At 54.5% G+C, this 25453-nt stretch overlaps 2 protein-coding genes across 3 annotated transcripts in view; one reads left to right on the plus strand and one right to left on the minus strand.

Annotated features, from left to right (window-relative positions):
* Positions 1-4875, plus strand: part of NOC2L (NOC2 like nucleolar associated transcriptional repressor) — a 54894-nt gene extending 50019 nt beyond the window's left edge. For both annotated transcript variants that reach the window (XM_054394979.1, XM_054394980.1), the window contains exons 18-19: positions 2040-2186; positions 4593-4875. In XM_054394979.1, coding sequence (XP_054250954.1) covers positions 2040-2186; positions 4593-4738 — 293 coding nt within the window. In that variant the 3' untranslated portion in view covers positions 4739-4875. The remainder of the gene's footprint in view (positions 1-2039; positions 2187-4592) is intronic.
* A 3025-nt stretch (positions 4876-7900) lies between these two features.
* SAMD11 (sterile alpha motif domain containing 11) overlaps positions 7901-25453 on the minus strand; it is a 133530-nt gene continuing 115977 nt past the window's right edge. The window contains exons 11-14 of the mRNA XM_054394998.1: positions 24670-25370; positions 16217-16341; positions 11089-11199; positions 7901-8146 (exon numbers count right to left, since the gene is read on the minus strand). Of these exons, the coding sequence (XP_054250973.1) occupies positions 7901-8146; positions 11089-11199; positions 16217-16341; positions 24670-25370 (1183 nt within the window). The remainder of the gene's footprint in view (positions 8147-11088; positions 11200-16216; positions 16342-24669; positions 25371-25453) is intronic.

Genomic DNA, 25453 nt, shown 5'->3' on the forward strand with positions numbered 1-25453 from the left:
TGTCCTGCCTGCCCTGTGGCTTCTGAAAAAAAAGAAAAAATACAAACAACAACCAAAAAAAAAAAAAGAAAAGAAAAACAAAACAAACACAAAACACCAAAAAGTGCAGTCCAGAAGGCAGGTTGCTGAGAGCCAGGGAATCCCAAGCTCTGTGCCTCCCAAGGCTGACTTGCTGTATGCCTGGGAGGTTGCTGGGGCTGATGGACTCCTGGATCTGCACTGGGATCCTTGTGAGGCACAGCTGTGATGAGCATCCCTGGGCTTGTGACCTCTATCCATGAGGTTCTCTGGCAGCTTCAGGAGGCTGAGCTGTAGTGTGAAGGGTGTGCAAGGGAGGACTGAGGTCTGTCTGATAGCAGAGGGCTCTGCCAGCCCTCTGTGAGGCCCACAGCTGCAGGTCTCCAGTGGTATCTGGTCCCAGAGCAGGGGCAGCAGTGGGCTTGCCTTCCAGCATTCCAGGCTCAGCTGCCTCTCCATAGGCTTTGTTCTTAGCTGGGTGCTTTCTGGAGGGAGGGAGCAGGCCCTGAAGGCAGCTTCCAGCTCAAGGAGGGACTGTGCTCAGCCCCACCATGGGTCCTGAGGTGCTGGGTGGGGACAGCAGAGGCTGCAGTGGTCTCCAGGCAGTGGTGTGAAAGGGACAGGGAAGAGGGGAGCTGGGAAAGGGGCCTGTGCCTTGGGAGTTGCACACAGTGAGCTCTTGTTCTTGCTCTGGGTGGGGTGTGAGATGGTCCCAGCCAGGCTCTGCTTTCAGTCGCTGTCAGGCCTGGCTGCAGATGGAAGTCAGAGGGGAGCCAATGCTTCAGTTTGCTGCAGTTCCCTCTCTGTTGGCCATTGTGCTGCTGGGGGGGGCACATGCAAGGGCATTTGTGTGTTCACTTCCTCACCTGTGAGGTGGGAAGGCAGAAAAAAAAAAAAAAAAATCTCCTCTTTCCAAATCAAAGTTCTGCACCATGAGGGTGGTGGAACAGGCTGTTCAGGCAGGTGGTTGAGGCTCCATCCTTGCAGATATTCAAGGTGAGGCTCAACAGGGCTCTGAGCAACCTGATCTAGTGGAGGATGTCCCTGCTGACTGCAGAGGGGGTTGGACTGGATGAGCTTTGGAGGTCCCTTCCATCCCAGACCATTCTATGATGCTGTGAAATAAGGCAGGAGGAGAGTCTGGGACAAGGGGAGGATTTTGGTTCATCTTAAATCAGCCCCAAACCACTTCCAAGAGAGCCATGTTGGGCAGCTGATGGCAGAAATCCAGGCAGGAAGGTGAGACTGCCCTGGAAGGACCTTCTGGGAGAGGAAGTAGAGCTGGGAATGCCCAGTGCTGCTGACCTGGAGAAGTGACAGGGAGAGACTTGGTGCTGTGGAAGGAGCTGTGGCAGTGGTGTGTGGTGGGGATCTGGGAATTATTTATTCATGGCTTCAGGAGAGGTGCTGGGCTGCCTCCTCATGAGGCAATTAAAGGTGAGAAGGGAGCATGGCTGCAGCCTCTCCCAGGCCAGATGAGGTGTTGGTGTGCCTCTGATGAGCTTGAGCAGGTTTCTTCATCTCCCCCTCAGTAATCAATTTAATTCCAGGCTGGTGGGGGCCAGGGCTGTGGAAGGAGAGCTCAGACATTCCCACTGCCTAGAAGGATAATGCTGCTGCTTCTCAGTGGTAGAATTCCTGTCAGCAGAGTGGGGAGGAAGCAGCACTGGTGGATCAGAGCGCCTTAAGAGTTGTCTTCTGGATCCTCTGCTGCCTCAGGAGGTGAAATCAGAGACACAGACTAGGAAGGAATTCTGTACAGTGAGGGTGGGAGACACTGGAGCAGGTTGCCCAGGGAGGCTGTGGATGAGGAGGAACAGCTGGAGGTGTTCCAGGCCAGGCTGGATGAGGCCTTGAGCAGCCTGGGCTGGTGGGAGGTGTCCCTGGCCATGGCAGGGGGCTTGGAACTGGATGAGCTTGAAGGTCCCTCCCAACCCAACTCATTCCATGAATCTAAGACTATGCTGCCTGCAGCTGTGCTGCTCTTTATCTTGCCACTGACACTGGAAAAATTCTTGCAGGTAAAGCCCAGGGCAAGCAGGCATCAGATGACAGTTCAGAAGCAAGCAGCAAGGAGTACGGCGATGATGATGATGATGATGATGAAGAAGGGAAGTATGAAATCGAGGAGGATGAAGAGGACCTGGAAGAAGACAGTGACTCAGAGGGTAAGCAGTGCAGCTGGGCAAAGGGGAAGGGGATTGTTGGCAGCACTGCTAGCTGGGGGCTCCTCTGCATTCTGGGGGCTCCTCTCTGCTGGCTGTGGGGTGCCAGGAGGGACTCACACCCCCCTGGGCAGGGAGCCCTGGCAGCTCTGCCTTGACACTGAAAGGGTTAAGGGCTTTGCAGGCCTTGCTCTAACAAACCACCAGTCCCTTTCATCTCTTTGCAGGGGCCTCCTGCAGAGAGGCTCAAACGAACTCTTCAAGTGCAGCCCACCCCAACTGGGGTACAGAAACCTTGCTTCCAGGCTCCCCACAGGTGACAGAGGCAGGGGGGTGTGGAGGGTGCTCCTCACTTCTCACCCCAGCAGCACTGCCTGGGGGGCTGGGGCACTGCACAGGGCTAACCCTTTAGCTGCTGCCTCCCAACAGCTTCTCCCAGGGCAGGGGTGGCAGGAGATTTGTTCAGGTGCTGAAGCAGAGGGGTGCACAGAGCCTTTGCTCTTGGTCCTGATCACCTCTGCTGCTCAGAGACACAACTGGTAAGAGGGGTGGGTGTCAGCATGAGGACCCCCTCCCCCCCCCCCAGTTCTATATGCTCCTAGCAGGCCAGGAGAACAGCTAAATGACTACTGAGAAAGCTGCCAGCTGGGTCACCAGGGCTGTGCTAGATGCCAAGCCAGGCTTTGTTGCAGCTGAGAAGAGAGTCCCTTCCCCTTCCATCCCTGGCACAGAGAGCCCCAACCAGCTCCAGAGCCTGCTCCCCACCCCAGTGTCAGCTCAGTCTTGCCTGTGTCTGCCAAGACACTCAGCTAACATCACAGACGCTGGGCCTGCCAGGGGCTCTGTGGTGTTCCTGTGCTGCTTTCTTTCTCGTGTGTGTGCCACTTGCTCAGGGTTGTGTGTTTGAGTGCCAAGCCTCCGTGCCACAGGCTGTGAGGTGTGGTTGTGGGGAGCAGCCACAAGAAGCTCCTGTGTGCAGCTTTCTTTACTAGTTTGGGGAGCAGGAAGGGGGAATGAGTCCAAGTGAGAAGGAAATGTGACTGATGTAGCATGGCAGATGGCTGGGGCTTGGCAGGCACAGCCAGCCCTGGGCACTGGGACGAGCTGGGGGTTTGGTGCCTGCTCTGGCAGTGCTGGCAGGGGTGAGGAGGGAGAGGGGTTTTTTTTCCCCCCTCTCTGCTACTGGAGTGTTCAGAGACGAGCTGAAGGGAAAGCCACCCCCTTGCTGGGTGTCTGGGGGAGCAGGAACTCTGCTCCTGCTGTCACCCCCTCGTGGCAGCTTCCTTGGTGTTGGGGTGAGGAGCACAGTGTGGAGCCAGCAGGGTCCCCGCGGCGAGGTTCAGCCTTGGCTGCTCCTGGCCTGTGGCACTTTTCCAGCCATCAATCAGACAGGGCAGCCAGACAGATCCACCCTGCCCCAGTCTGAAACAACCTGTGTTGAGCCTTCCTGTTGTGCTTTTTACCAAAACACACATCTGTGCAGCCTGGCTGGCTGGTGAAGAGCTTGTGTCCATGACAGCTTCCCCCCTGCCAACAGGCCAGGGCCTTGGGGGAAGAGCTCTGCCTGGAGGGGCACTGCTGGGGTGCTGATGCTCTGGTGCCACCAGTGTGGGTTTGAGGTGCAGCCAGAAGTAGCTTTTTGTCCTTTTTTTTGGTGAGTGGGGTAGTGGCAGAACCTGGCAGCTGATCCAGGGAGGAGAGCAGGGAGATGATGAGTAAGTGATCCAAGGAGCTGAGGAGAGGCAGCCACATCCCAAAGCTGCTGCTGCTGCTGCCCTCCACAACCTGGGAGAGGCTGTGGGCAACCAGACCAGAGGTAGGAACTGGTGCTGAGCAGATGCTTTGCTGGTAGAGCCTAATAAAGATGGGCTGCAGGGGCCCAGTTTGGAAGCAAGGTGTAGGAATCTCAAGCCACACTTGTGGGATGAGAGGGAAGGGCACTGGGAATGGGCAGCTGTACAGTCCACAACCCCTAGGAGCCAGTTCCCAGCTGTCCTCTCCCCACTCTTATCTCCCACAGGAGGGAGGAGCTTGGGGCTGGTTTTCCTCTGGCAGCTTTGCTGTTCCCTGCAACAGCTTTTCATCAGCTCTTTATGCCCAGCTTCACACCTCCCCTGAGGGAGCCTGACCTGGGCTGTCAGGGATGAAGGTTTGGGGGCACTGCCTGTCTCATCCCCCACCTCCAGTTCTTGTCTTTCGGCTTCAGGTCTCCTCTCCTGTGGCCCCCAAGTACTTCAGAGCCTGTAGGAGCTCCCTGCAGTGCTCTCCTACTGCTCTCTGGGAGCTGCAGTGGCGCCAATAAATTAATGAGTGTCTGGCATTAATTAGTAATGAGTTGCCTTGACTTGCCTTGCTCCCCCTCCCAGGAAAGCAGGATTTACACCTCTCACTCTTTCTTTCCACCCACAGAGGAAGGCAAGGAAGCTGCTGGGGTTTCCCAAGGGTCAAAGAAGCAGAGGAGCTGCCCTCGGGGGCTGTCACAGTCTGACCTCCAGCAGCTAGCCCAGGGAGAAGAGGACATTGTGGAGGACTTGGCTTTCTCTGATGATGACTGAGCCCCCCCTGACAGAGCTGCTGCCATCACCTAGCCCTCAGCACCTGCAGCTGGTGGTAAGAAAGAGCCAAGGGACATGGCAGGGGGCAGGCCAGCCCCGGGTGCCAGCACAGTGACACAGCAGAGATGCTCTTTGGACTGGGGGGGGAACATTTTCTGCCAGTTGTGGGTTTGGTAACAGCCCACTGGTGGTGATGGCAAGGCCAGCAAAACTGCTCAGCATTGGTAATAAAAAGCCCTCATTAAAATCTGCTGCTTTAAATAGCACAGGGTCCAGGTGCAGCTCCTGCTGTGAGCTGACCAAAGGGAAGGAAGGAAGGAAGGGTAAGTCCTCCAGGGGGGTCCTCTTCTCTCTTCCCCACCATCTAGTTTAATCTGGAGCTCTCACACCCCCCTCCCTTTTGCCAGGAAGTCCTTAAGGGATGCTTGGAGTGGGAGTGGTTCAGAGCTTTGTCTCTTCACTGCCCATGAAGGAGGCTTTGCTCATAGGAGCAGCAGCAGCTCTCTCACTTCCATACCCCAAGATGCTTAAAAAAAAAACAAAAAACCCAAAAACCACCAAACATTTTAACTCCCCCTCCCAACCTTCCTCCTTATTCTCTTCTTTTCATGGAGGCAGAAGCAGCCAAACCCTCAGAGCCTGGTCTGTCACCCCCAGGTGTAAGTGCCAACAGCTTGGTCCATGCAGAGGTGATGATGCCCTCCCTGTCCTACACCCAAGTGCTGCTCCTTTCCTGCTTCCAGCCATCATTACTGCCAATCACTGCTGCAGCACAGCCTGCTGGGGTGTTTGCTCCATTCAGAGCCTTGCTGGAGCTAGAATAGGGACAGAGCTGCTTTTTTTCCCATCTGCAATTACAGTAATTACTAGACCTGCCCTTCCTAGACACTCACCCAGATACCTTTTGTCCTGTAAGTGGGAGGAAGTAACCTCAGAAATTAGTAATTTGGGGTTTATTATTAACATCATCATTACTGCCATTAGGGCTGACAGCCCACTCTGGGGGGGGGGGGGCAAGCACCTGCTGCTACAGCAGAGAGATTCAGGAGAGCTCCAGGATGAGGTTTTCCTACAGCTGGTAAAGCCTCTGTCCTCTGGGAGTCACAGATGGGAGGAGAGTGGTGAGAGATCCTGTAGGGGGGGTAGGAGAAGGGGCAATGGCTTCAGACTGGACAAGAGCAGGTTTAGATTGGATGGTAGGAGCAGGTTCTTTACTGGGAGGGTGGTGCAACACTGGAACAGGTTGAGGCCTCATCCCTGGAGATATTTAGAGTGAGGCCCCACAGGGCTCTAGGCAACCTGATCCAGGGGAGACTGCTCCCTGGGGGTTGGACTGGATGACCTTGGGAGGTCCCTTCCAAGCCAGCCCACTCTATGAAAAAGCCTTGAACTTACCTTTTCTGCCAGAAAAGGAAGGAGTTGCCTTTTTCTTCTTGCTCCAACACAGCTGAGCCAAGCTGCTGGTTGTGAACCAACCTTCAGAGTGCCTCTTAGAGAGCAGAAACGGAGCCAACACCAAGGGATAAAGGTTGAAACCCACCCCCAAAAGCCACAGGATGGATAAAGAGCTTGAAGGAGGCTGGCTTGGGGCAGGAAGCTGAGTACCATTTGTAAATTAAGTGATTTTTTTTTTCTTTCCTTTTTTATTTAAATCGATTGCTGGAAAGCATCATTCTTATTATTAATTTTTTTTCCTTTTTTTATGGTGATGTGATGGATAATGACTTCGTTGGTTTGGTTTGTTGTTTTTTTTTTTTTACAATATAAAGAAGCTAAGGTACCACCAAGCTATTTTTTTTTTTTTGTAAGAAAGAAAAACTGCAGCACGTGCAACGTTTTGACCCCAAAAAAAACCAAACCAGAAACCAACCAAAACCCAACCAAGAAACAAAAAAGAGGGGAGGGAGAGAGAAAAGTACCACATGTGATTGTTGTTCACAACTGTACAAGTCCCAGGAGGTCACCTCCATCTCTTTCACAGTAGTAAAAAAAAAAAAAAAACCTCTACCCATTTTTGAAGTCCTTCCCCCCCCTACCCCCCAGCAGCCTTCTCCCTCCTCCTGCCTGCACAGCTCTCCTCTGTCTCATGGTCCACAGCAGGCCCAGAAGGTGCAGCTCCATCCACCTCTGGAACAAGGCTTGAAAAGGAACCAAAATCCAACCCTTCAAACACAAAACCAAACTAAAATCCCCACCCCAGCTGCAGGAATGAGGCTTGGAGAGGTGAAGGAGGGAGGGGAGGCTCGGAGCCTCTGGCCCCCTGAAGCACACAAATGCTTTTCTGTCTTCTTCTCTTGAAAACAAAACATCTCATGGAGGAAAAGAAAAAAACAAAAAAAAGCCAAAAGCAACCACAACAATCCAACCTCTGCAGGGCTGGAGCAGGGGGCAGAGTCCATTCTCTTGTGTGCCTGTGGGACAGACAGCAGCAAGCCACCAGTGCTGGACCATCCACACTGAAGTAAACATGGACCGGAACTTGCCTTTGCTTTTTTTCTTCTTCTTCTTCTTTTTCCTTTCTTTTTTCATCTTTTTGTCTTTGGTATTGTTTTCAAAGTTGCTAGAGATGCATAGACACCTGAATGAGGAACTGAGAACAGTAACCAGGGAGGAGGAGGAGCTGTTTGAGAAGGTGATTGGGAGTTGGTTTGTTTTGTTTTGTTTTGTTTTTTTTTGATGGGTTGGTGTTGCTCAGGGGTGCTGAGTACCATTGGGAGGGTGCAGGGAGCCTTCCCCTTCCTGCTTGGATTCACACCCAGAAGTTCCTGCCAGCCCTGTCTCTCTGAAGGCCATTCAACTCCCTGTCCATGGCTCTCCATCCCAGACTGGTGAGGAAGAGGAGGTGTGAAAGGGAACGGGAACGCTGCTGCCATCTTCCACCACCGCTGGCTCTTCGCTCGACGTCGTCTCAGTACATCTTTGGATCATTTTTGCTTCCCTTCACTACAAATCTTTACAACTTCTCTGTGTGGGGTTTAGTTTTGAAACCAAAAGCAAATGCATCCAAAAAAAAGAAAGAAAAAGAAAAACCCAACCAGACCACAGACCCCTCCCTTGCCTCACTCCTGTGTCTCTCGCAGCGCCCAGGGAGGCTCTCCTGCTTTACCTTCAGGTTGTCCGACTGGATCTCAGTCCCAGCAGCAGTCAGGAGCTGCCCTGCAGTTAGGAGGGAGGTTTGGTGGTGTCACTGATGCCAGGGAGGACAGAGGGGTTCCCATTTTCCTGCTTTGGTGAGACACGGCTGGCAGAGGGCAGGCTGCTGAAGGGGGAGGCCACGCTGCCCGTGGAGGACGGCCGCAGCTCGGCTGCAGGCAGCTCCCGCTCCGGGGGCCGGAGAGCAGGGGGCTGCAGGGGGAAAGCCATGGGGAAGCCAGCCATGTACAGCACTCTGCCCACTCTCTTGGCCACCTGTGGGGAGAAAAAAAAACAAACACAGGAGGAAATAAATGCAGGGAGGGTGCTAAAAGGGAGGAGCAGGATGGGCACCAACTGCCTTCAGAAGTTGTGCTGTCGTGCAGCAAGGGCAGAGTGGACTGCAGGTAGAAGAGCAAAGGTACAGAGAATGGCTTGAGGTGGAAGGGAGGCTGAAGATCATCCAGTTCCAACCCTCCTGGCATGGGGAGGCACACCTCCCACTAGACCACGTTGTTCAGTGCCTCATCCAACCTGGCCTTGAACACATCCAGGGAGGTAGCAGGCATCAACCTCTCCCTGGGCAACCTGTTCCAGTGTCTCTCTACCCTCACTGGGAAGAATTTCTTCCTCATCTCCAGGCTCAATCTGCCCTCCTCAAGTTTGAAGCCCTTGTCCCTCCTCCTCTTGTCACTACAAGCTGTCTTCAGATGAAGAGGGCTGACTGATTCCTCCCCCTTCTGTTATTTCATTACCAGGCACCACCGGCTGGACAATTTGATAGACCTGTTCTGTCCTCCTGCTAACCCAGCAGGACAGCACACAATGTCCACTTCTGAAGAGCAGGAATTGCTCTTAAGGAGGGGTGGGAGTGAGGGGGAGTTGGGTCAATTAAAAAAAAAAAAAAAACAAAAAACAAACCACCAAACAAAAAAAGGTGAGGGAGAAAAATAAATGTGGCTACAGGGTGGCTGCTGTTAAGTGCACAGGAAACTGTAAGCCTACAACCTCTCCCTTCTTCTGCAGGCCTGAGGAAAACTCTGCTGCAAGCTCTTGCCTCCCGGCAAGGGCCAAAAAGGCCCCACAGCTCTCCAGCACCTCCCCAGCTGGTTCACATTTAAGCTTAAACAAAAACACAGCCTTGTGCTCAACCCAGACAACTGCAGCATTATTCAGGGAGCACCATCAGGGCTTTGCTCCCCACTTACTCCCCCAGCCCAACCCAACCTTGCTTATTACAGCACTCTAAACACTTCTGATTACATGGAAGCAGGGTTTCGGGGGGTGGGGGGGGGTTACCTCCCTTCAGCCCATATCTCCTATCCACCCCCCTTCCCAAATCTGATCTAGGAAGGTCTGGGAGCTATTTGGCATTCTCTGGGTTTTAAGCAACATCAGAGTTTTTATTTCCTACAGAATTGACCTGGGGGGAACAATTGCCCACAGAACCTTTTTATTAGACCCCTCATAAACAGTGAGGGGCTGGAGGGAAAGTAGTAAAGTTGCTCTCTTCTTTTTTTTTTTTTTGATTTAACATCATCTAGCAAATACAGAGCTGGTGGGGCTGGGGGGAAAGCTGTGCCAGGAGAGTGACAGACATGGTACTGTCACAGCTCCTTGCATGGCATCAGCCCCTGGGGAATGCAACAGCTCAGCCTCTTCCTGACATCTGTCAGAAGCTATTTTCTGATCATTAAATGGAGAAAATGAAGAAGCTAGCAGAGATCTTCTAGATTTGGGTCCAAGCAAGGGGAAAGTGGAGGTAGTTGAAATGGTAGTTCCCATGACTGCCAACTACAGAAAACAGAAGAGCAAAGCAGAACTCTACTGGAAGAGAGTTGAGAGCCAAGGCAGGGATGGGGAAAAAAAAAAAAAGATTTTGTGAAGAAACATCGCCAAGGGCACAACAGCAAAGGGGTCTGCAGAGGAGGGAGGAAACAGCTCCTTAAGAGAGTCACAGAATGGCTTGGGGTGGGAGGGACCTTAAAGTCTAGTCCCAGTCCCCTACCATGGGCAGGGACACCTCCCACCAGCCCAGGCTGCCCAAAGCCTCATCCAGCCTGGCCTTGAGCACCTCCAGGGAGGGGACATCCATCACCTCCCTGAGCAACCTGTTCCAGTGTCTCCCCACCCTCACTGGCAAGAATTTCTTCCTGATCTCCACTCTCCATCTCCTCAAAGCCATTGCCTCCCATCCTGGCACTACAAGCCCTTGTCAAAAGTCCCTCCCCAGCTCTCAGGCTAAGAACTTGACTACACAGAGCTCTACTTCCAGTGCATCAAGATGAAGGGAAGAGCAGAAGCAGGGAGGTGTGGTGTGGGAGGGGGGTGGCACAGCTCATCAGCAAACCCAATAAGCTGTGACCAGCTAGAGACACAAATGTTACAGATGTCTCCAGCCAAGAAGGGAAAGGGCTGGTCCATTACTCCCTGGGGAGGGAAAAGTCATCAAGAGATGCTGCTGAGATGTGAGGCTTGAAGCCCAAATGCATGGAACACTAAACAGGAGAAGCACCAAGAGCCAGAGAGTTGGGAAGAAAATGGGCAGCAAAGAGACTTACACCCAGAAGAGAAAAGAGAACCAGCTGGTTCCTGAGATGGCCTCACCTGGTTCTTTAGGTATTTCAGGGCTAGTTTCAGGCTTAACTGATTTGAAACCATCTACCCTGCCTCACCTGTTACAGCTTTGCTGCTTTCCTGGCTGGTAGCTGTTGGACAGCCTGGCTGATGAACTGACTGACTGACTCCCTCTCTCCCTGGCTTTTCTAGCAGGAGCTGGCCCTTTTTTAGGAGCTCCCCACTGCATCCCTGTCACTGCCTCACTCCCACCCCTCTGGAATCACAGCATTGGTGTGGTTAGAAAAGCCTTCTAAGATCATCCAGTCCAACCAGCTACCTAACACCCCCAAACCATGCCCCAGGTGCCATGGCCACACCTTTCCTGAGCACCTCCAGGGATGGGGACTCCACCACCTGGCCTGGGTGTTCCAATACTTGCCCTGAGCTACTTGCTCCTGCCCTTGGACACCCAATGGTGGTGGTGGTGGTTTAATCCTGAAGCTGTTGTGTGACTGGCTCCAGGTGAGGAGCATTTGGGAACACTTTGGAGGATGGAAATCAGAATTACCAATAAACAAGCAAACAATTCTTGACTAATGAAAGTGTAACCACTAAACCAGGTCCTGTTCCACCTGAGGATAACTTTTCAATTGTCCTACCTGTGACCTTATCTTCAGTGCAGGTCCAAGCTTCAGCCCCATGTTGTTCAGTAAGTGCTCTTCTGTCAGGAGGGGCAGGGTCTCCCCATCAATGGCCTGCTCTCGGAATACCTGGAAGCAAGCAGAACACAGGTCCAGGCTCAAACACCAGGGACACAGCCAAAGTGGGTTCCAAGAGCCTCAGTGGGGAACCAGACCCAGGAGAGGCACAGCCAAAGCTGTATCCACAAGCTGGGAGCCAACAGGAGAAAGGAGACACATGGGAGTGTGAATTGGGGAGTGTGAATTGGGGCTGGTTGGGGCAAATTAGCTAAAGCAGTACTTTTGTATCCAGTTTTTGTATTGGGGTGGGGAGTGAAGTAGTTTTTTTTTTTTCCTCTGAGAGCATCCCCAAGCTGAGCAGCCAACCAAACAAATGGTACCAGTAAGGGTGACAGGATCCTGCTGAGTCAAGGGCACCAGCCCTCCCCACAGCCCCTACTGACCACAGAATGGTTTGAGAATTGGAAGGGACCTCCAGAGATCCTCCAGTCCAACCCCCTGCTAAAGCAAGGTCAACCTAGGGCAGGTTGTACAGGAATGCATCTAGGTGGGGTTTGAAATTCTCTAGAGGAGACTTCATGACCTCTCTGGGCAGCCTGCTCCACCACCCTCAAAGGAAAGAAATTTTTCTTTATGTTCAAGTGAAAATATGGAATCACAGAATGGTAGGGGTTGGAAGGGACCTCAGGAGATGATCCAATCCAACCCCCCTGCTACAGCAAGATCACCCAGGGCAGGTCACACAGGAACACATCCAGATGGGTTTTGAAAGTCTCCAGAGGAGGAGACTCCACAACCTCTCTGGGCAGCCTGCTGCAGGGCTTCAGCACCCTCACAGTACTGAAGTTTCTCCTCATGTGGAGGAACCATCAGAGCTGGTAAAGATCTCTCCAAGTCCAACCATCAGCACAGCAAATCTCTTCCCCCTTTCCCAGCTAGCTGAGAGAAGCAGAACCTGGTGAGCTGCAGACAAATAACCACAGCCATGGCAGCAGGGCTGGTGTGCTCTGATCCAATGGTAGCTTCAGAGGAGCACATTCTGACACCCCCAGCCCTGCCCAGGGCCTCCACTGGTCTAACACAGCCTTAAGGACAGCAAACAAGGCCTTTGTCTGGCCTCTGTCTGTCTTTCCCAGCCAGTCTGTGCTGTGTAGGAAGGTGCAGGTCTGGGGACGTGGCCTTCCTGCTCTGTTCTTCACACACACAGCAGAGCAGAGCCACACTTCCAGCAGCCTCCTCTGCCTGTTTATTCTGGACCTACAGGCTCCATCCTCCCCTCCTGCCATCACTTGGTGACTGAGCCAGCAGGTTCCCCTGGGGGCTGGGAGCTGGCAGGCAGCTGCCTGGTTCCTCCTACTGGAAACACCCCAACGCCTCCATTCTGAGGCACTTGCTTCACACCCCAGCTCACACTGGATGCTGGCCCAGATGAAGTGTCTGCAGGGCCTGATCCTGCTGGCTCCATGGCTCCTTGGCTCATGTGGAGCATTATTATTGCTGAACACTGTGGCAGGGAGTGGGGGGGTTCAGTCTAGTTCAGTTTCCTCCAAGGGCTTCTCTTTTAGCAGCAGACCAGAGGCCAGAGCCAGCCCTTTGGAGAGTGGCAGTGGCTGCTGGAGCCAAGGCAGCTGAGCTGCTGCAAGTGGTTTTTATTGCTGGGCTCCACCAGCAAAGCTGCTCCTGGCTGCAGCCATGTGTTCCTGCTCTTTGACCTAGCCAAACCTACTGTACCCCATTTCTGTCCCTTCCCCTGCAGCCAAGGTGGCTGGGAGCCAAAAGCCTCCCCCCTCTATGAAAAGCCTTCAACCTGAGGAAAGCAGCCCCTTGGGTGTCCCACAGGTCCTGCTCCACTGCAGGGACAAAGCTGAATATTGTCAAGGGCTGGAATCAGCCAACTTTTGTGGGTTTGTTGGGGTTTTTTTTTTTTGCTGAAGTTTTCTTGTTTGTCTGCAGCATGGCTCTAAAATGCACAGCCTACCACCAAACTCTTGCTGGGTTTTCCTGGCAGGAGGAGCCTGCAGACCAGTGCCAGACCTCCCCAGCAGCTGTGGTTTTGGAGGAGAGTACACAGACAGCTCTGCAGTTTCAAGCCCCAGAGCTGGGTCACCCCTGAACACTGCCATTTTCACACAGTAATAAAAAAGAAAAAGAAAACCAAACAACAACAAAAAAAAAAAAAAAACACCCAAACCTGTTAAAACCTATAAACATGGTGCAGAAAAAAAAAATCCCACAAACATCCTCAGCCCTGCACACTACAAGGCCACGACAGGAGGCTGTGTGCAGCAGCTCCCATTGCCATCAAACAGGCACTGAGGACATCCCTGAACCTTCTCTTTCTCTCTGCTGGCTATTGGCTCTTTCCCCACTGGTGTCCAGGAGCTGGTGTGGAAGGTGTAAATGGATGAGGCCTCTGCAAGGAGGCTGCATTCTAGAGTTCTGCACATTTCCTCCTGCCCTAATTCAGAAGCTTGGCAGGGGGGGTTGGACTCAATGATCTCCAGAGGTCCCTTCCCACCCCTCCCATTCTGTGATTCTCTGGTTCTAACTCTGAGCTCCATTCCCCAGCACAGGAATGCAGGCAACTGCAATGCCACCAGCCAGGAGCAGTTTGGGGTGGTGGGACCAATGCTGGGAGCTGTGTATTTGGGTCATAGAGAGCCTTCTGCTTGAGCTCTCTGCAGCACAGACTGCAGCCCACTCATGTACACTCCTGAATCCATCACCCACCCCCAGATCATCCCCCCACTAAATCCAGCTCCTCAGCTCCCCTCTGCATGCAGAGTCCTGCTGCTTCTCACTCCCATCACCACCTATCCATCCCCCATCTGCTTCTAACCAGTGTCCTTTCCCTGCCTCTCCCCATAACCACAACCTGACCCTTCTCTCTCCCACACATCCAGTCAGTCGCCCTGATCCACTCCCAAGCACAATCCAGACCTCTCCCATTCCCCTTGGGGAATGTCACCTGCATCCCATCTCCATAACCAGCATTTCACTTCCCCAAACAGGCTCACAGCTGTGTGCTCAGGAGCAGCATTGGGATTAAGAGGAGCTTCTAACAAACCACCTTGGGATGGGATCAGCATCTTAGGGGGTAAGGAAGGACAGACCTCAACCTGAAAGCACATTATCCCTCACCTGAGCAAGAAGGGGGAGGTGAGGGACAATTCCAAGCTTTCCACTTTCCCATCCCCTTGGGAAGGTTGAAAACAATGTGCACCTTTTCCCAGGACCTCAAGGGCATCACCTCCCCAGAGCCAGCCAGGCACACTGCTCCCCTGACTGGAGGTCCCAGCAGAAGCAGGGATGCTCAGCTTGACCCCTCTCAGATTCAAGAGAGGAACAAGACAGGACTAACAGAGAGAGACTGCAAGAGCCACAGATGGGGAGACAGCAGGTGTTTAGCCATCAGATTTCAGGCAGCCTGGATGTCAAAGCACAGCTCTGCACCCAGTTGTCATCAGAGAAGCTCCTCCTGAAGTGGCAGAAAGTCGAGAAAGCTCAACTGCTGCTCCCCTTCCTCCCTTTCAGCCTGGGATGTGTCTCTGCTGCAAGGCTGGATTTGAAAGGCAGGATTGTCCTGCACTTTGGCCCTTTGCCTCTGTCTCTGCCACTTGCAGTCCCTCCCAGCTAAGCACACTCTGCCCTCTGCACAAGGCTGTCCCAGACAGCTCAGGAATCTCTGCCTTCGCAGTTGGTGCCTTCCCTCAACGGGGCATTTACTGGGGGCTCCAGCAGATGTGGAAGCAGAGAACACAGGCTTGCTTTTTGTGTTGCACCTCATGACCTCACACTGAGCAGGCTTTATGAAGCCCCCACCACTGATGGTGTTTCAGCTCCCCTCTAACGAGCCTGAAAGTCACAGTCACCATCACTCCACAGCGTCACACGGAGGTTGCTGTGATGCTTGGTGCAAGCAGGGTCTTCTCACAACCTCATTCTGCCCCTGCAATGCTCTGGGTGCACCTTCTGCCTGGCTGCTCCCCCCCTAGTGCAGAGGCTACCTGACAGCCCACCCCTCAAATCCAGCTGCTCCACACAAAGCCATCACTGTGCTGGACAGGGAGAGAGAGGTGACCCCAAGCCACTAACCACAACCAACCCTGCAACTCAGAAAAGCTCCTTCCTAACCTTGCCTCTACTCCCAGCTTCTCCTCTCACACACTCTCCTTATTGTTATCAAGGGCTTGGAGGGAGAGGGAGAGGGAGAGGGAGAGGGAGAGGGAGAGGAGAGGGAGAGGGAGAGGGAGAGGGAGAGGGAGAGGGAGAGGGAGAGGGAGAGGGAGAGGGAGAGGGAGAGGGAGAGGGAGAGGGAGAGGGAGAGGGAGAGGGAGAGGGGGTCTTGGAAGGAGGGGAGGGGTCTTGGAAGGAGGGAGAGGAGAGGAGGGGGTCTTGGAAGGAGGGGAGAAGAGAGGAGAGGGGGTCTTGGAAGGAGGGGAGAAGAGAGGAGAGGGGGTCTTGGAAGGAGGGGAGAGGGAGAGGGAGAGGGGGTCTTGGAAGGAGGGGAGAGGGAGAGGGAGAGGGGGTCTTGGAAGGAGGGGAGAGGGAGAGGGAGGGGAGAGGGAGAGGGAGAGGCAGAGGGAGAGGGAGAGGGAGAGGGAGAGGGAGAGGGAGAGGAGGAGAGGGAGAGGGAGAGGGGTCTGGAGGAGGGAGAGGAGAGGAGAGGGGGTCTTGGAAGGAGGGGAGAGGAGAGGAGAGGGGGTCTTGGAAGGAGGGGAGAAGAGAGGAGAGGGGGTCTTGGAAGGAGGGGAGAAGAGAGGAGAGGGGGTCTTGGAAGGAGGGGAGAGGGAGAGGGAGAGGGGGTCTTGGAAGGAGGGGAAAGGGAGAGGGAGAGGGGGTCTTGGAAGGAGGGGAGAGGGAGAGGGAGAGGGAGAGGGAGAGGGAGAGGGAGAGGGAGAGGGAGAGGGAGAGGGAGAGGGAGAGGGAGAGGGAGAGGGAGAGGGAGAGGGAGAGGGAGAGGGAGAGGGAGAGGGAGAGGGAGAGTCTTGGAAGGAGAGGAGAGGGGGCCTGGAGGGCAAGGAGAAGGGGGCCTGGAGGGCAACTGTTCCCCCTATGACGCCCTTGAGGCCACTGCAAGCTTTACCTGAGTGTACTCAGTGCAGCCAGACAAGCTGGACACAAAGCTGCACACATCATCCACCGTCCATTTGCTGATGTCTTCCAGCGCAGGGCTTTCCTCACCATCCAGGAACAGACCTCCCATGGTGCCTGGATTGTTTGGAGTTGGGGAGTGGGGAGAGGAGGAGGAGGAGGAGGAGAGGGGGAGGGGGGAAAAGGGAGAAAGAAACATAAATCATTAAAATCCCACACGGACACCAATCTGAATATTTCTCTCTAGCCACACATTCATCTTTAATGACCTGTCAATTACAGCGCTGGGCAGGGGCGAGGCAGAAGGCCTCTTCCTCCTGGAGGTCCCCAGCTAAGAAAGAGGGGGGTGGGAGGGTAGGGGAGAGGAAGAAAAAAAGAAAAGTCCTAGCTAATGCATTTCATGTGTTTAATATGCTTCAGCTGCAAGGGAAAGAACTGGGGGAGGGGAGAGAAAAGAGGGAAAGGAGGGGGAAAAAAAAAAAAGCCGAAGCCTGAAGGAGCCTTCAGCTCCGCACGCACCGCACAGCGGAAACTCTGCCTGCCCTGTGGGCTTCTCTCCCCCAGCCCTCCTCCTGGCTACGTGCTCAGAATGACAACAGAGCCCAGCACCTCTCCCTGGTGGCCCTGCTGCCTTGCTGGGGAGTGAATCACCAGAGAACATCTTCCTCTTTTCCACGTTTGCAATCCAATCCCAGCCTGAAGCATCCACGGGATCCGTCTGCCCCGAGGCAGCCGCCGGCTGGGAGCGTCCTCTCCTCCACCCCAGCACCAGAGCTGGGCACCTCTCCTGGCCAAGCATCTTGCTGGGTGATGGGATGACCCCCTGGCAGCCCCTGGCAGGGGCTGAAGGCAGCTCAGCTCCAGTCTTGATGTCAGTCCTCCGAAACGCAAGAGCGGTTCAGGTCCCAGCCCTGTCAGCGCAGCTGAAGGTGATGGGTTCCAAAGGGTGGAGGGGAGTCCCCTCCCTCCCCTGCCCCACCACCCTGCATCACCAGGGTCTGACAGCACAGGATGTGCACTGGGGAGAGAGCAGCCTGGAGGTGGGAGAGGAGCTGGAGGAGAGGCAGAGAGAATGGCTAAAGAGCAGCCTGGCCAAGGGAACAACTTAGGTCCAGAAAACATCACCTCAGAGAGGTGGAAAAAGTGTGTGGGGGAACTTAAGCAGGGTAGATTTAGATTGAGCATTAGGATGAAGTTCTTTACAGTGAGAGTGGGGAGACACTGGAAGGGGTTGCCCAGAGAAGTTGTGGATGCCTCATCCCTGGAAGCATTTAAGAGCAGGCTGGATGAGGCCTTGAGCAGCCTGGGCTGGTGGGAGGTGTCCCTGCCCATGGCAGGGGGTTGGGACTGGATGGTCTGTAAGATCCCTTCCAGCCTAAACCATTCTATGGTTCTCTGAAACCCATGACCAAGCTCTGGAACTCACTGCTGCATGAAATACAGACCAGGAGATCAGGAGGACTCATACAGAGATGTGAACAGCCCTGATTATAGAGGGACACCAACTGCTGTGCTTCAGGACCTGAAGCAAGAGATTGCCAGGGGAAAGAAAAAATTCTCCCAGAGGTCCAGCATGACAAAATTATCTGTCCTGGAGGCTTAATGTCTGTCCCTGAGGCACTGGATCAGCACCATGGATGGAACCCCTTGCTGGAATTCCTTCACTCCTGCCCACAGCAGGCTGGCAGCACCTCTCCAAGTAACACAAGATAAGGTGGGATGCAACAACATGATGGTGGGGAACAGGCCTGGAGAACGAGCAGTAGCTGCTCCAGAGCTCCAGCACCCTCACAGCAAAGATTTTCCCTAAGTTCAAGTGAAAGCTCCTAGGTTCCAGTTTGTGCCACTGCCCCTTGCCCTATCCCTGGGCACCACTGAAAGGAGCCCAGCCCTTTCCTCTTGCCCTCCACCCTTCAGCAGTGATCAGATCCCCTCTCAGGCTGCTCCTTTCCACCTAAACTGCTCCAGGTCTTCCTCACAGAGATGCTCCAGGCCCCTCAGCATCTTTGCAGCCTCCACTTGCACTCTCCAGTAGCTCCCAGTCTCTCTTGGAACTGGGGAGCCCAGAACTCAACAGAATACTCCAGGTGTGGCCTCACCAGGGCAGAGCAGATGAGGAGGAGGAGACCCTCCCTCACCTTGCTGGCTCAGTGCCCCTCTCCTCACCACCCTGTGCCTGCTCTGGCCCAGGCAGCTCCTTGCTCTCTTCACAACCCTTCTGCTTCAGCTAGGAAAAGCCTCAGATTACTTTTGTGTGTGGGTAACAGCTGCAGAGGGAGGTGGAGGCAGGGGAGGGGGAGGCAGAGGCTGCTGCCCAAAAGCCAGTGAGCACTCTCCTTCCCCTCAGCAGCACCAGCTCACAGACGGACAGATGGACACAAGCCCTCATTCTCATTCCTGCTGCATTCCACCTTCCAGGAGACAAACTCCCAGCTGCTTATGTTCAGAGTCACAAAACACTCCAACGGCTGAGGGCTTCTCTGGATTTTTTTTTCTTTTTTTGCTGTTTTGGGGGATAAGGGAGGGGGAATTTCTGTTTTTCTCTTTCTCCTTTTTGGAAGAGAGGTTGCAGCTTGGGGAAGGGAGGAAGTGAAACTGCACTCAGTGACTGCAGGCACAGCCCCTGCTCGGGTGAGACAACCTCCACCCGCAGCCAGAGCCAGCGTCTCGGAGGGGATCTCACAGCCAACTGCTTTAAAATTAGGCACTTCCTTATCCCAAAAGCAAGCCAAGGATCGAATTCCAGCAACACAGTGCTTGGGAGTTAATGCTCCAGTCACCAGCCAGCCAGCCCCAGCCTCAGGGTTTCACCTCAGCCTGCACAGACAGAAGCTGGTCAGTCCCCACCAAGTCCCACAACACTTCACTAGGTCCCCAGCTGGTGTGGGCAGAGATTTGGCCCAGATGCTGCATCCACAAGGGGCAGGGGTGATGGGAAGGTGCAATGATTCCCTCTTCTGCTCACATGTTTGCAATCCTGGAAGCAAATCTGGGATCATTTTTAACCTCAGCCTGCACTCAGGGAAGCTGGTCAGTCCCAACCAGTCCCACAGCACTTCCCTGGGTCCCGAGGTGGGGTGGGCAGAGATTTGGCTCAGATGCTGCACCCACAACAGGCAGAGAGAAGGACAAGGTGTAAAGCTTCCCTGTTGTCCCCCTCATGATCACATGCTTGAAATCCTGGAAGCAAATGTGGGACCATTTGAAGGGCTAGCAGCTCCTTCTCCTACAGGAGCTCCTCTCCTCTCTGGTTTCCTTTCCTTGGTCTCTTTGTGCCCCCAGAAGCAAGGAAGGGAGAAGGCAGGATACACAGAGATGCACTCACACTGTGTGGTGTCCAAGACTGAGGGCAGGACAGAACCACTGCTTAGGAACAAGAAATATTTTCCACATACCCACACACAGAGAAACCAAACCCAGCCAAAATATTTATCTCTCAGAGTTTTGTTTTCCCTTCCCATTTATACCACAGAAACAGGGACTGGGTGGTGGAAATATCCTTGGGAGGAGGGAAGACAAACACAAATACGTTGGGTTCTGGCCTATTAGCAATTAGAAAAGCCCCCAGATCCCACTGTGACTGCAGCAGAGCCCAGCCCCAGCAGCTAGCAGCTCCAAAGACTTGGTCACCATTCTGTGTAACAACTCCTGCTGAAGTCATGGAGCCTGGTGTTCAGGTGTGTCCCCCCCTCAGCCTTGGGGCTCCCACTCCAGCTCTATCAGCAGTCTGAAGCCAGCAGAGGCAGGAAGAACCCCAGGAAGGATTTCTGCAGGACAACACAGCAGCTGCTTGCAGGGCTCTTATAAATGCATAGAAATGGCTCAAGGGTGGAGGGCAAGAGGCTGGGGCTGGGCTCTTGTCAGTGGTACCCAGTGCCAGGGGCACCAACTGGAACCCAGGAGGTTCCACTTCAACTTAAGGAGAAACTTCTTTGCTGTGAGGATGCTGGAGCCCTGGAGCAGCTGCCCTGAGAGGTTGTGGAGTCTCCTTCTCTTGAGAGATTTCAAACCCCCCTGGACATTGTGATCCTGGGCAAGCTGCTGTGTGTGCCCTGCTTTAGCAGGGGGTTGGACTGGATGGTCTCCAGAGGTCCCTTCCAACTCCTACCATGCTGTGGTCCCTCCAGCCTCAGTGTGTAGCTCATCTGCCACCAGCACAGGACCAGCCCTCAGCACACTGCATCCACTGGCCTTTCCCAATTTGGAAGTCCCCAGGGCAGAAGGGCTCCTGCCCTTCCCCCATCCCTCCTCAGGAAGCCCCTGCACCGTCTGCTCCCCTCTGCACATGGCTGCACCCTGCTCTGGCAGCCTGGAGAATGATAACAAATCGGTGCCAGGCGCTGGGGACACACACACCTTCTATTCTAATAATGACATGTCACCAGGTCCTGCTGGGCTGCCAGGAGGCAGAAAGGGCAGCCTCCAGCCCCTGCCAGGCCTCCTCTGTCTCACTCTATGATAAATGATGGTCCAAGAGGCTGGTAATGGATTACAGAGCATTTCACCAGATGGGGCCCAGCATGGAGGAACTGGAAAGAATCCATCGGCCCAGGCCAGTGTCTTGTAGACAGGTGTCCATGTAAAAGTCCTCACCACCCATGCCACAATCCATTTACAACATCCCTCCCTTCTCCTGATACCCAGCTGCCTCAGAAGAGAAGCCAAAGGCTGAAGGGGTCAGGGAGAGCAACCTTTGTGGCCACCCCAGTAAGGGAAACCTCTGCTGCGACCCCAGCAGCCAGGCTGGGACGGGGCAGTCTCTGCTGCACCGAGCAAGCTTTTGCCCCTGGCATCACAGGAGGCAATCCAGGTGCCAAACTGGGAGACCAGTGCACAAAGCAAACCCAGCTGGCAGCCTGCCCACCTCTGGGTTTAATCAGTTTTGCTCCCCTCTGCTGGCAGCCCTCCTCCCCCCGCGCCGGAGGGCTGGGGCTGCGGCGCGGCACTGGAAGGCTCCTGTTAATTGCTCTCCAGACTACAGATCGATGGGAGGATTTTAGCCTCCTGCACACTCCATCCTTCACCTTTTCCAAAGGATGGGGCTGGAGGAGGAGGAGGGGAGCGAGGCTGCTGAAACCTTGACGAGATGAGGTCATTGAGCAGCCGCCAGATCCCCAGAAGGCAGCTCAGGGAATCGACCCAGCTCTGGCTGCCTCATCGATATTCTTCCCAGTAGGACACAAAACAGCTTTCTGCCTCCAGAGGAGGAGCCTCCCCTTGCTGGAAGGCCAGAGCAACTGCCTGCAACTCAGTGGTCATTTTCAGCCAGCCACATCTCTCCTCTCCTCTCCCTGGCCCTTCCTTTCACCCTGCCACCTTATGTGCCACGTTCAGTTGGTCACAAGTGCAGCCTCCAGCACAACACTGCAACCGTTCAGAGAGCAAAAGAGAATCACAGAATCCCAGCACACTGTGGGGTGGAAGGGACCTCTGGAGCTCCCCCAGTCCAACCCCCTTGCCTAAAGCAGGGCACCCACAGCAGCTTGCCCAGGATCACAATGGCCAGGTGGGGCTGGAATCTCTCCAGAGGAGACTCCACAATCTCTGGGCAGCCTGCTCCAGGCCTCCAGCACCCTCATGTCAAAGTTTCTCATTAAGTTTAATCTCCTGGGTTCCAGTTAGTGCCCATTGCCCCTTGTCCTCTCACTGGGTACCACTGACAAGAACCCAGCCCCATCCTCATGGCCTCCAGCTTCACATATTTGTATGCATTGGTAAGATCTATACAGATCTATAAAGAAGTTTCTCTTTAAGAACAAATCCTTGTTCAAAAAAAAAAAAAAAAGGATTATGGAAATTATCTGGCAGTGGGAGAGAGGTGGGTGCAGGGCTGCCTATCTTCAGGTGGTTTGTACTGCCCAAGGGCCAAAGCAACACATTTCCCATTGACACAGGTTACCCCAGCACACCCCTCCATCTGCACAGTGGATCAATAGAATCCTCAATATTTCTGCTGCTGAACTCTCAGCTCCCCTTATCGACCTGCTGTGCTGCATCCAGCACCATGCCCTGCCTGCCTCCCCAAGGCTGCTTCAGGTGAGAGCTTCTGCTCTGCAGCTGGCCAGTGCCTAGCACAGGATGGCCACACAGGCAGCATTAACCTGCCAGGGCAACAGAATCCCAGCATGCTGGGAGGTTGGAAGGGACCTCTGAACATTATCTAGTCCAACCCCCCTGGCTAGAGGAGGCTCACCCAGAGTAAATCACCCAGGAACACATCCAGGTGGGTTTGGAATGCCTCCAGAGATGGAGGCACCACAGACTCTTCAGGGAGCCTAAAGCTAGCCAAGAAGCAAAACCACCCTCAGGAAAACACCTCCAGAAACCAGAAGTGCCTGAAAACCAGGCAGTGCAAGCCAGCCCTGGTCTTTGCTGAGGCCTGAAGACATGCTGGTGATCTAAATTCAAAGTGATAATAATAAATGAGCTATTACAGTAACTGTGTGGTGCTGGGGGAGGTAGCAAACCCATCTCCAATCCCTGCCTCCCTGCAGAGCCTCACACAAGCCACCAGCACCAGAGTCATGAGCTTCCCTTTTTTTAATGGCCAGGAGGTAAAAAAAAAAAAAAAAGAAAGAAAAAAAAGAAAGAAAGAAAAAAAAAAAAAAAAGCCTCCTGCAAGGAAGCCTCAGCAGCCCAAGGCAGCAGGAATATTTATCATCTTGGCCACCTGCCTGTCAGAGAAAAATCACTTCCTCCTTGCTGGTTGGGAGCAGCTCTAATGAGCGATGGGCAGCAGCCCTCCCAGCCCAGCCAGCCAGGCTCTCTGCATAGAGAAGAGGCAGCCTCAGCGACCCCCATGCCGTGCCCCCCTCCCTCTCTCCCTCCTCCATGAGGCAGGAGGCTCTACCTCCTGCTAATTGCTCAGCCAAGCAATTAGCTGAGGCAGACTGTGGGGCTTGGCTAAGCTAGCAGGGCTGCCACCCTGCTCTGCCCACTGGAGCAGCTACCAGGGGCTGAAATCCCTCTTTGGATCAGTGCTCCACAGCTCCAGCTGTGCCTCTGCTGCCCATCTCCATAGCCCCTGGGCTGCTGGGCACCAGAGAGCTGGCAGTGACCTCCCTGCCTGCCAGCCCCATCCAACAGGCACCAGTCCAGCTAGTCCAGTGCCTGTGAAACCAAAAGATACAAACACAGGGAGAGAAAAGAGTCCATTCACCTCCACCCTGGAAAAGTCAGTGGTAGCTGTGACACCTCCAAGGGCATGGGGTGATCAAGATAATGTTCTGGGGACCTCTTAGCCCATCCCAAAGGTCCTGCCTCACCTGCCAGCCTGGAAACATCCCAGGGATGCGGATGCTGCAACCTTCCATCCTTCATTTCCCTCACCTCAAGCCATGGCAATGCACAGAGGGAGAATGGAGCAGGAAGGAACCAGCAGCCACCCTCCAGCCCTGCACATCCCCAGTGCCACCTGCACCCCTCCCTGCAGAACAGCCTCCTGTTTCTCTCCAACTTGGCCCCCTCCAGTCCTCACTGCTTGGAAATCACAGGAGCACAGCCCAGAAATCTTTACAACCTTCCAGGCCATCCTTCCCCACACAATAGTTGTGGCCCTTGACCTTGTGGGGCATTCATGACTTCTGTTGCCTTTCCATGATGTCCCTTATAGTTCATCCTGAAATATGACTTCCAAAGAAGACCCAAACCTCTTCATTCATCATGCTGGGATCTCCCTTCTCATGTGCTTGGGATTCACTTTGTCCCTGCTGACCCTTCTTTATGACCCTTGATTTGCTTCACTGCAAATGGAATCCTTTGTACTAATTAGAGGACAGCTCTTGGTTCCCTGCAGAGAAAAAAAGAACTACAGCCAACTACAACCATCCTGTGGAACTGGAAGAGGAGAGAGGCTCAACCTTTAGCACACTGCAGAAGACCTCACTGCTCCAGCCACAAACTCAGTGACAGGTCCCCATGGACTCCTTCTACTCTGCTCTCCTGAGCACTGTGCCCACTTCTGGTGCCCCCAGCACAAGAAGGACATTCAACTGTTGGACCAGGTCCAGAGGAGGCCACAAGGAATATCAGAGGGCTAGAGAACCTCCCCTGTGGGGATAGGCTGAGAGAGTTGGAGTTGTTCAGCTTGGAGAAGGCTCCAGAAAAAGAGCACTTGAAAGGACTACAGGAAAGCTGGGAAGGGACTTTTTACAAGGGTTTGCAGAGGCAGGATGAGAGGAAATGGACTGAAGCTTGAAGAGGGCAGATTGAGACTGGAGAGTAGGAAGGAATTCTTTGCAGTGAGGGTGGGGAGACACTGGAACAGGTTGCCCAGGGCGAGGTTGTGGATGCCCCCTCCCTGGAGGTGTTCAAGGCCAGGCTGGATGAGCCCTTGAGCAGCCTGGGCTGGTGGGAGGTGTCCCTGCCCATGGCAGGGAAGCTGGAACCGGATGATCTTTAAGAAGTCCCTTCCAATACAGACCACGCCATGATTCCATGACTCACCTGCATGGAAGTAGGGGCTGACGGTGTAAGGGAATCCGAAGGGCAGTGGCTGGGGAGGCGGGATGGAGGCCGGTGGGAGGTATTTCACCTCGCTCTTGTTGATGCCTGGCCCAAGCAAGTGGCTGGGGGACTCCGCGCTGGAGGAGCTGCAGGGGGCACTTTGGCCAGCAGCTGCTTCCCCCAGCTCCTTGCCCCCCTCGCAGCCTTTGCCTGTCTCTTTGCACTCCTTCAGCTCCACGGCAGAGCCGCCCTCAGCCTTCAGGCTCTCCGGCTTCTCGTCGCTGACGTCGGCGTCGCTCTCCGAGTCCTTCATCTCCTCCTCGTTGCCGTCCGGGGCCCCGTCCCGCGCCCGCGGCTCCGCCGGCTCCTTGGCCTCGCCCAGGCCCTGCGGCTCGGCGCGCTGCTGGGTGGGCTTCCTGCTGCCCCTGCGGGGCTGCTCCTTGGGCGGGGTGGCACCGCCGGGGCCGGCGGGGTTGAGGGAGAGCAGGGGAGTGCTGTTGTGGCGCAGCACCAGCATGGCGTTCCGCCGGGACAGCTCCTCCCGCAGCGGGTGGCCCTCGGGGATGTCGTGCACGTTGCGGAGGGCTGGGTGGTCCGGGGGTAAGCCGGGATGCAGGCTCAGGGGGTCGCCGGCCAGCAGCCTTTGCCTGTGGAGGTTCTCCAGCTCCTTCTGGCGGATGATCTCAGCTGACATCTCCAACCTGAACGGGGAGAGGCAGAGGGAAGGTCAGTGAGGAACTCACTAACCCCTGGCTATCAGCACTCCAGCACGGTGGGGGCTGGA

The sequence above is a fragment of the Indicator indicator genome, chromosome 32 (assembly GCF_027791375.1).
Source record: "Indicator indicator isolate 239-I01 chromosome 32, UM_Iind_1.1, whole genome shotgun sequence".
Classification (NCBI taxonomy): Eukaryota; Metazoa; Chordata; class Aves; order Piciformes; family Indicatoridae; genus Indicator; species Indicator indicator.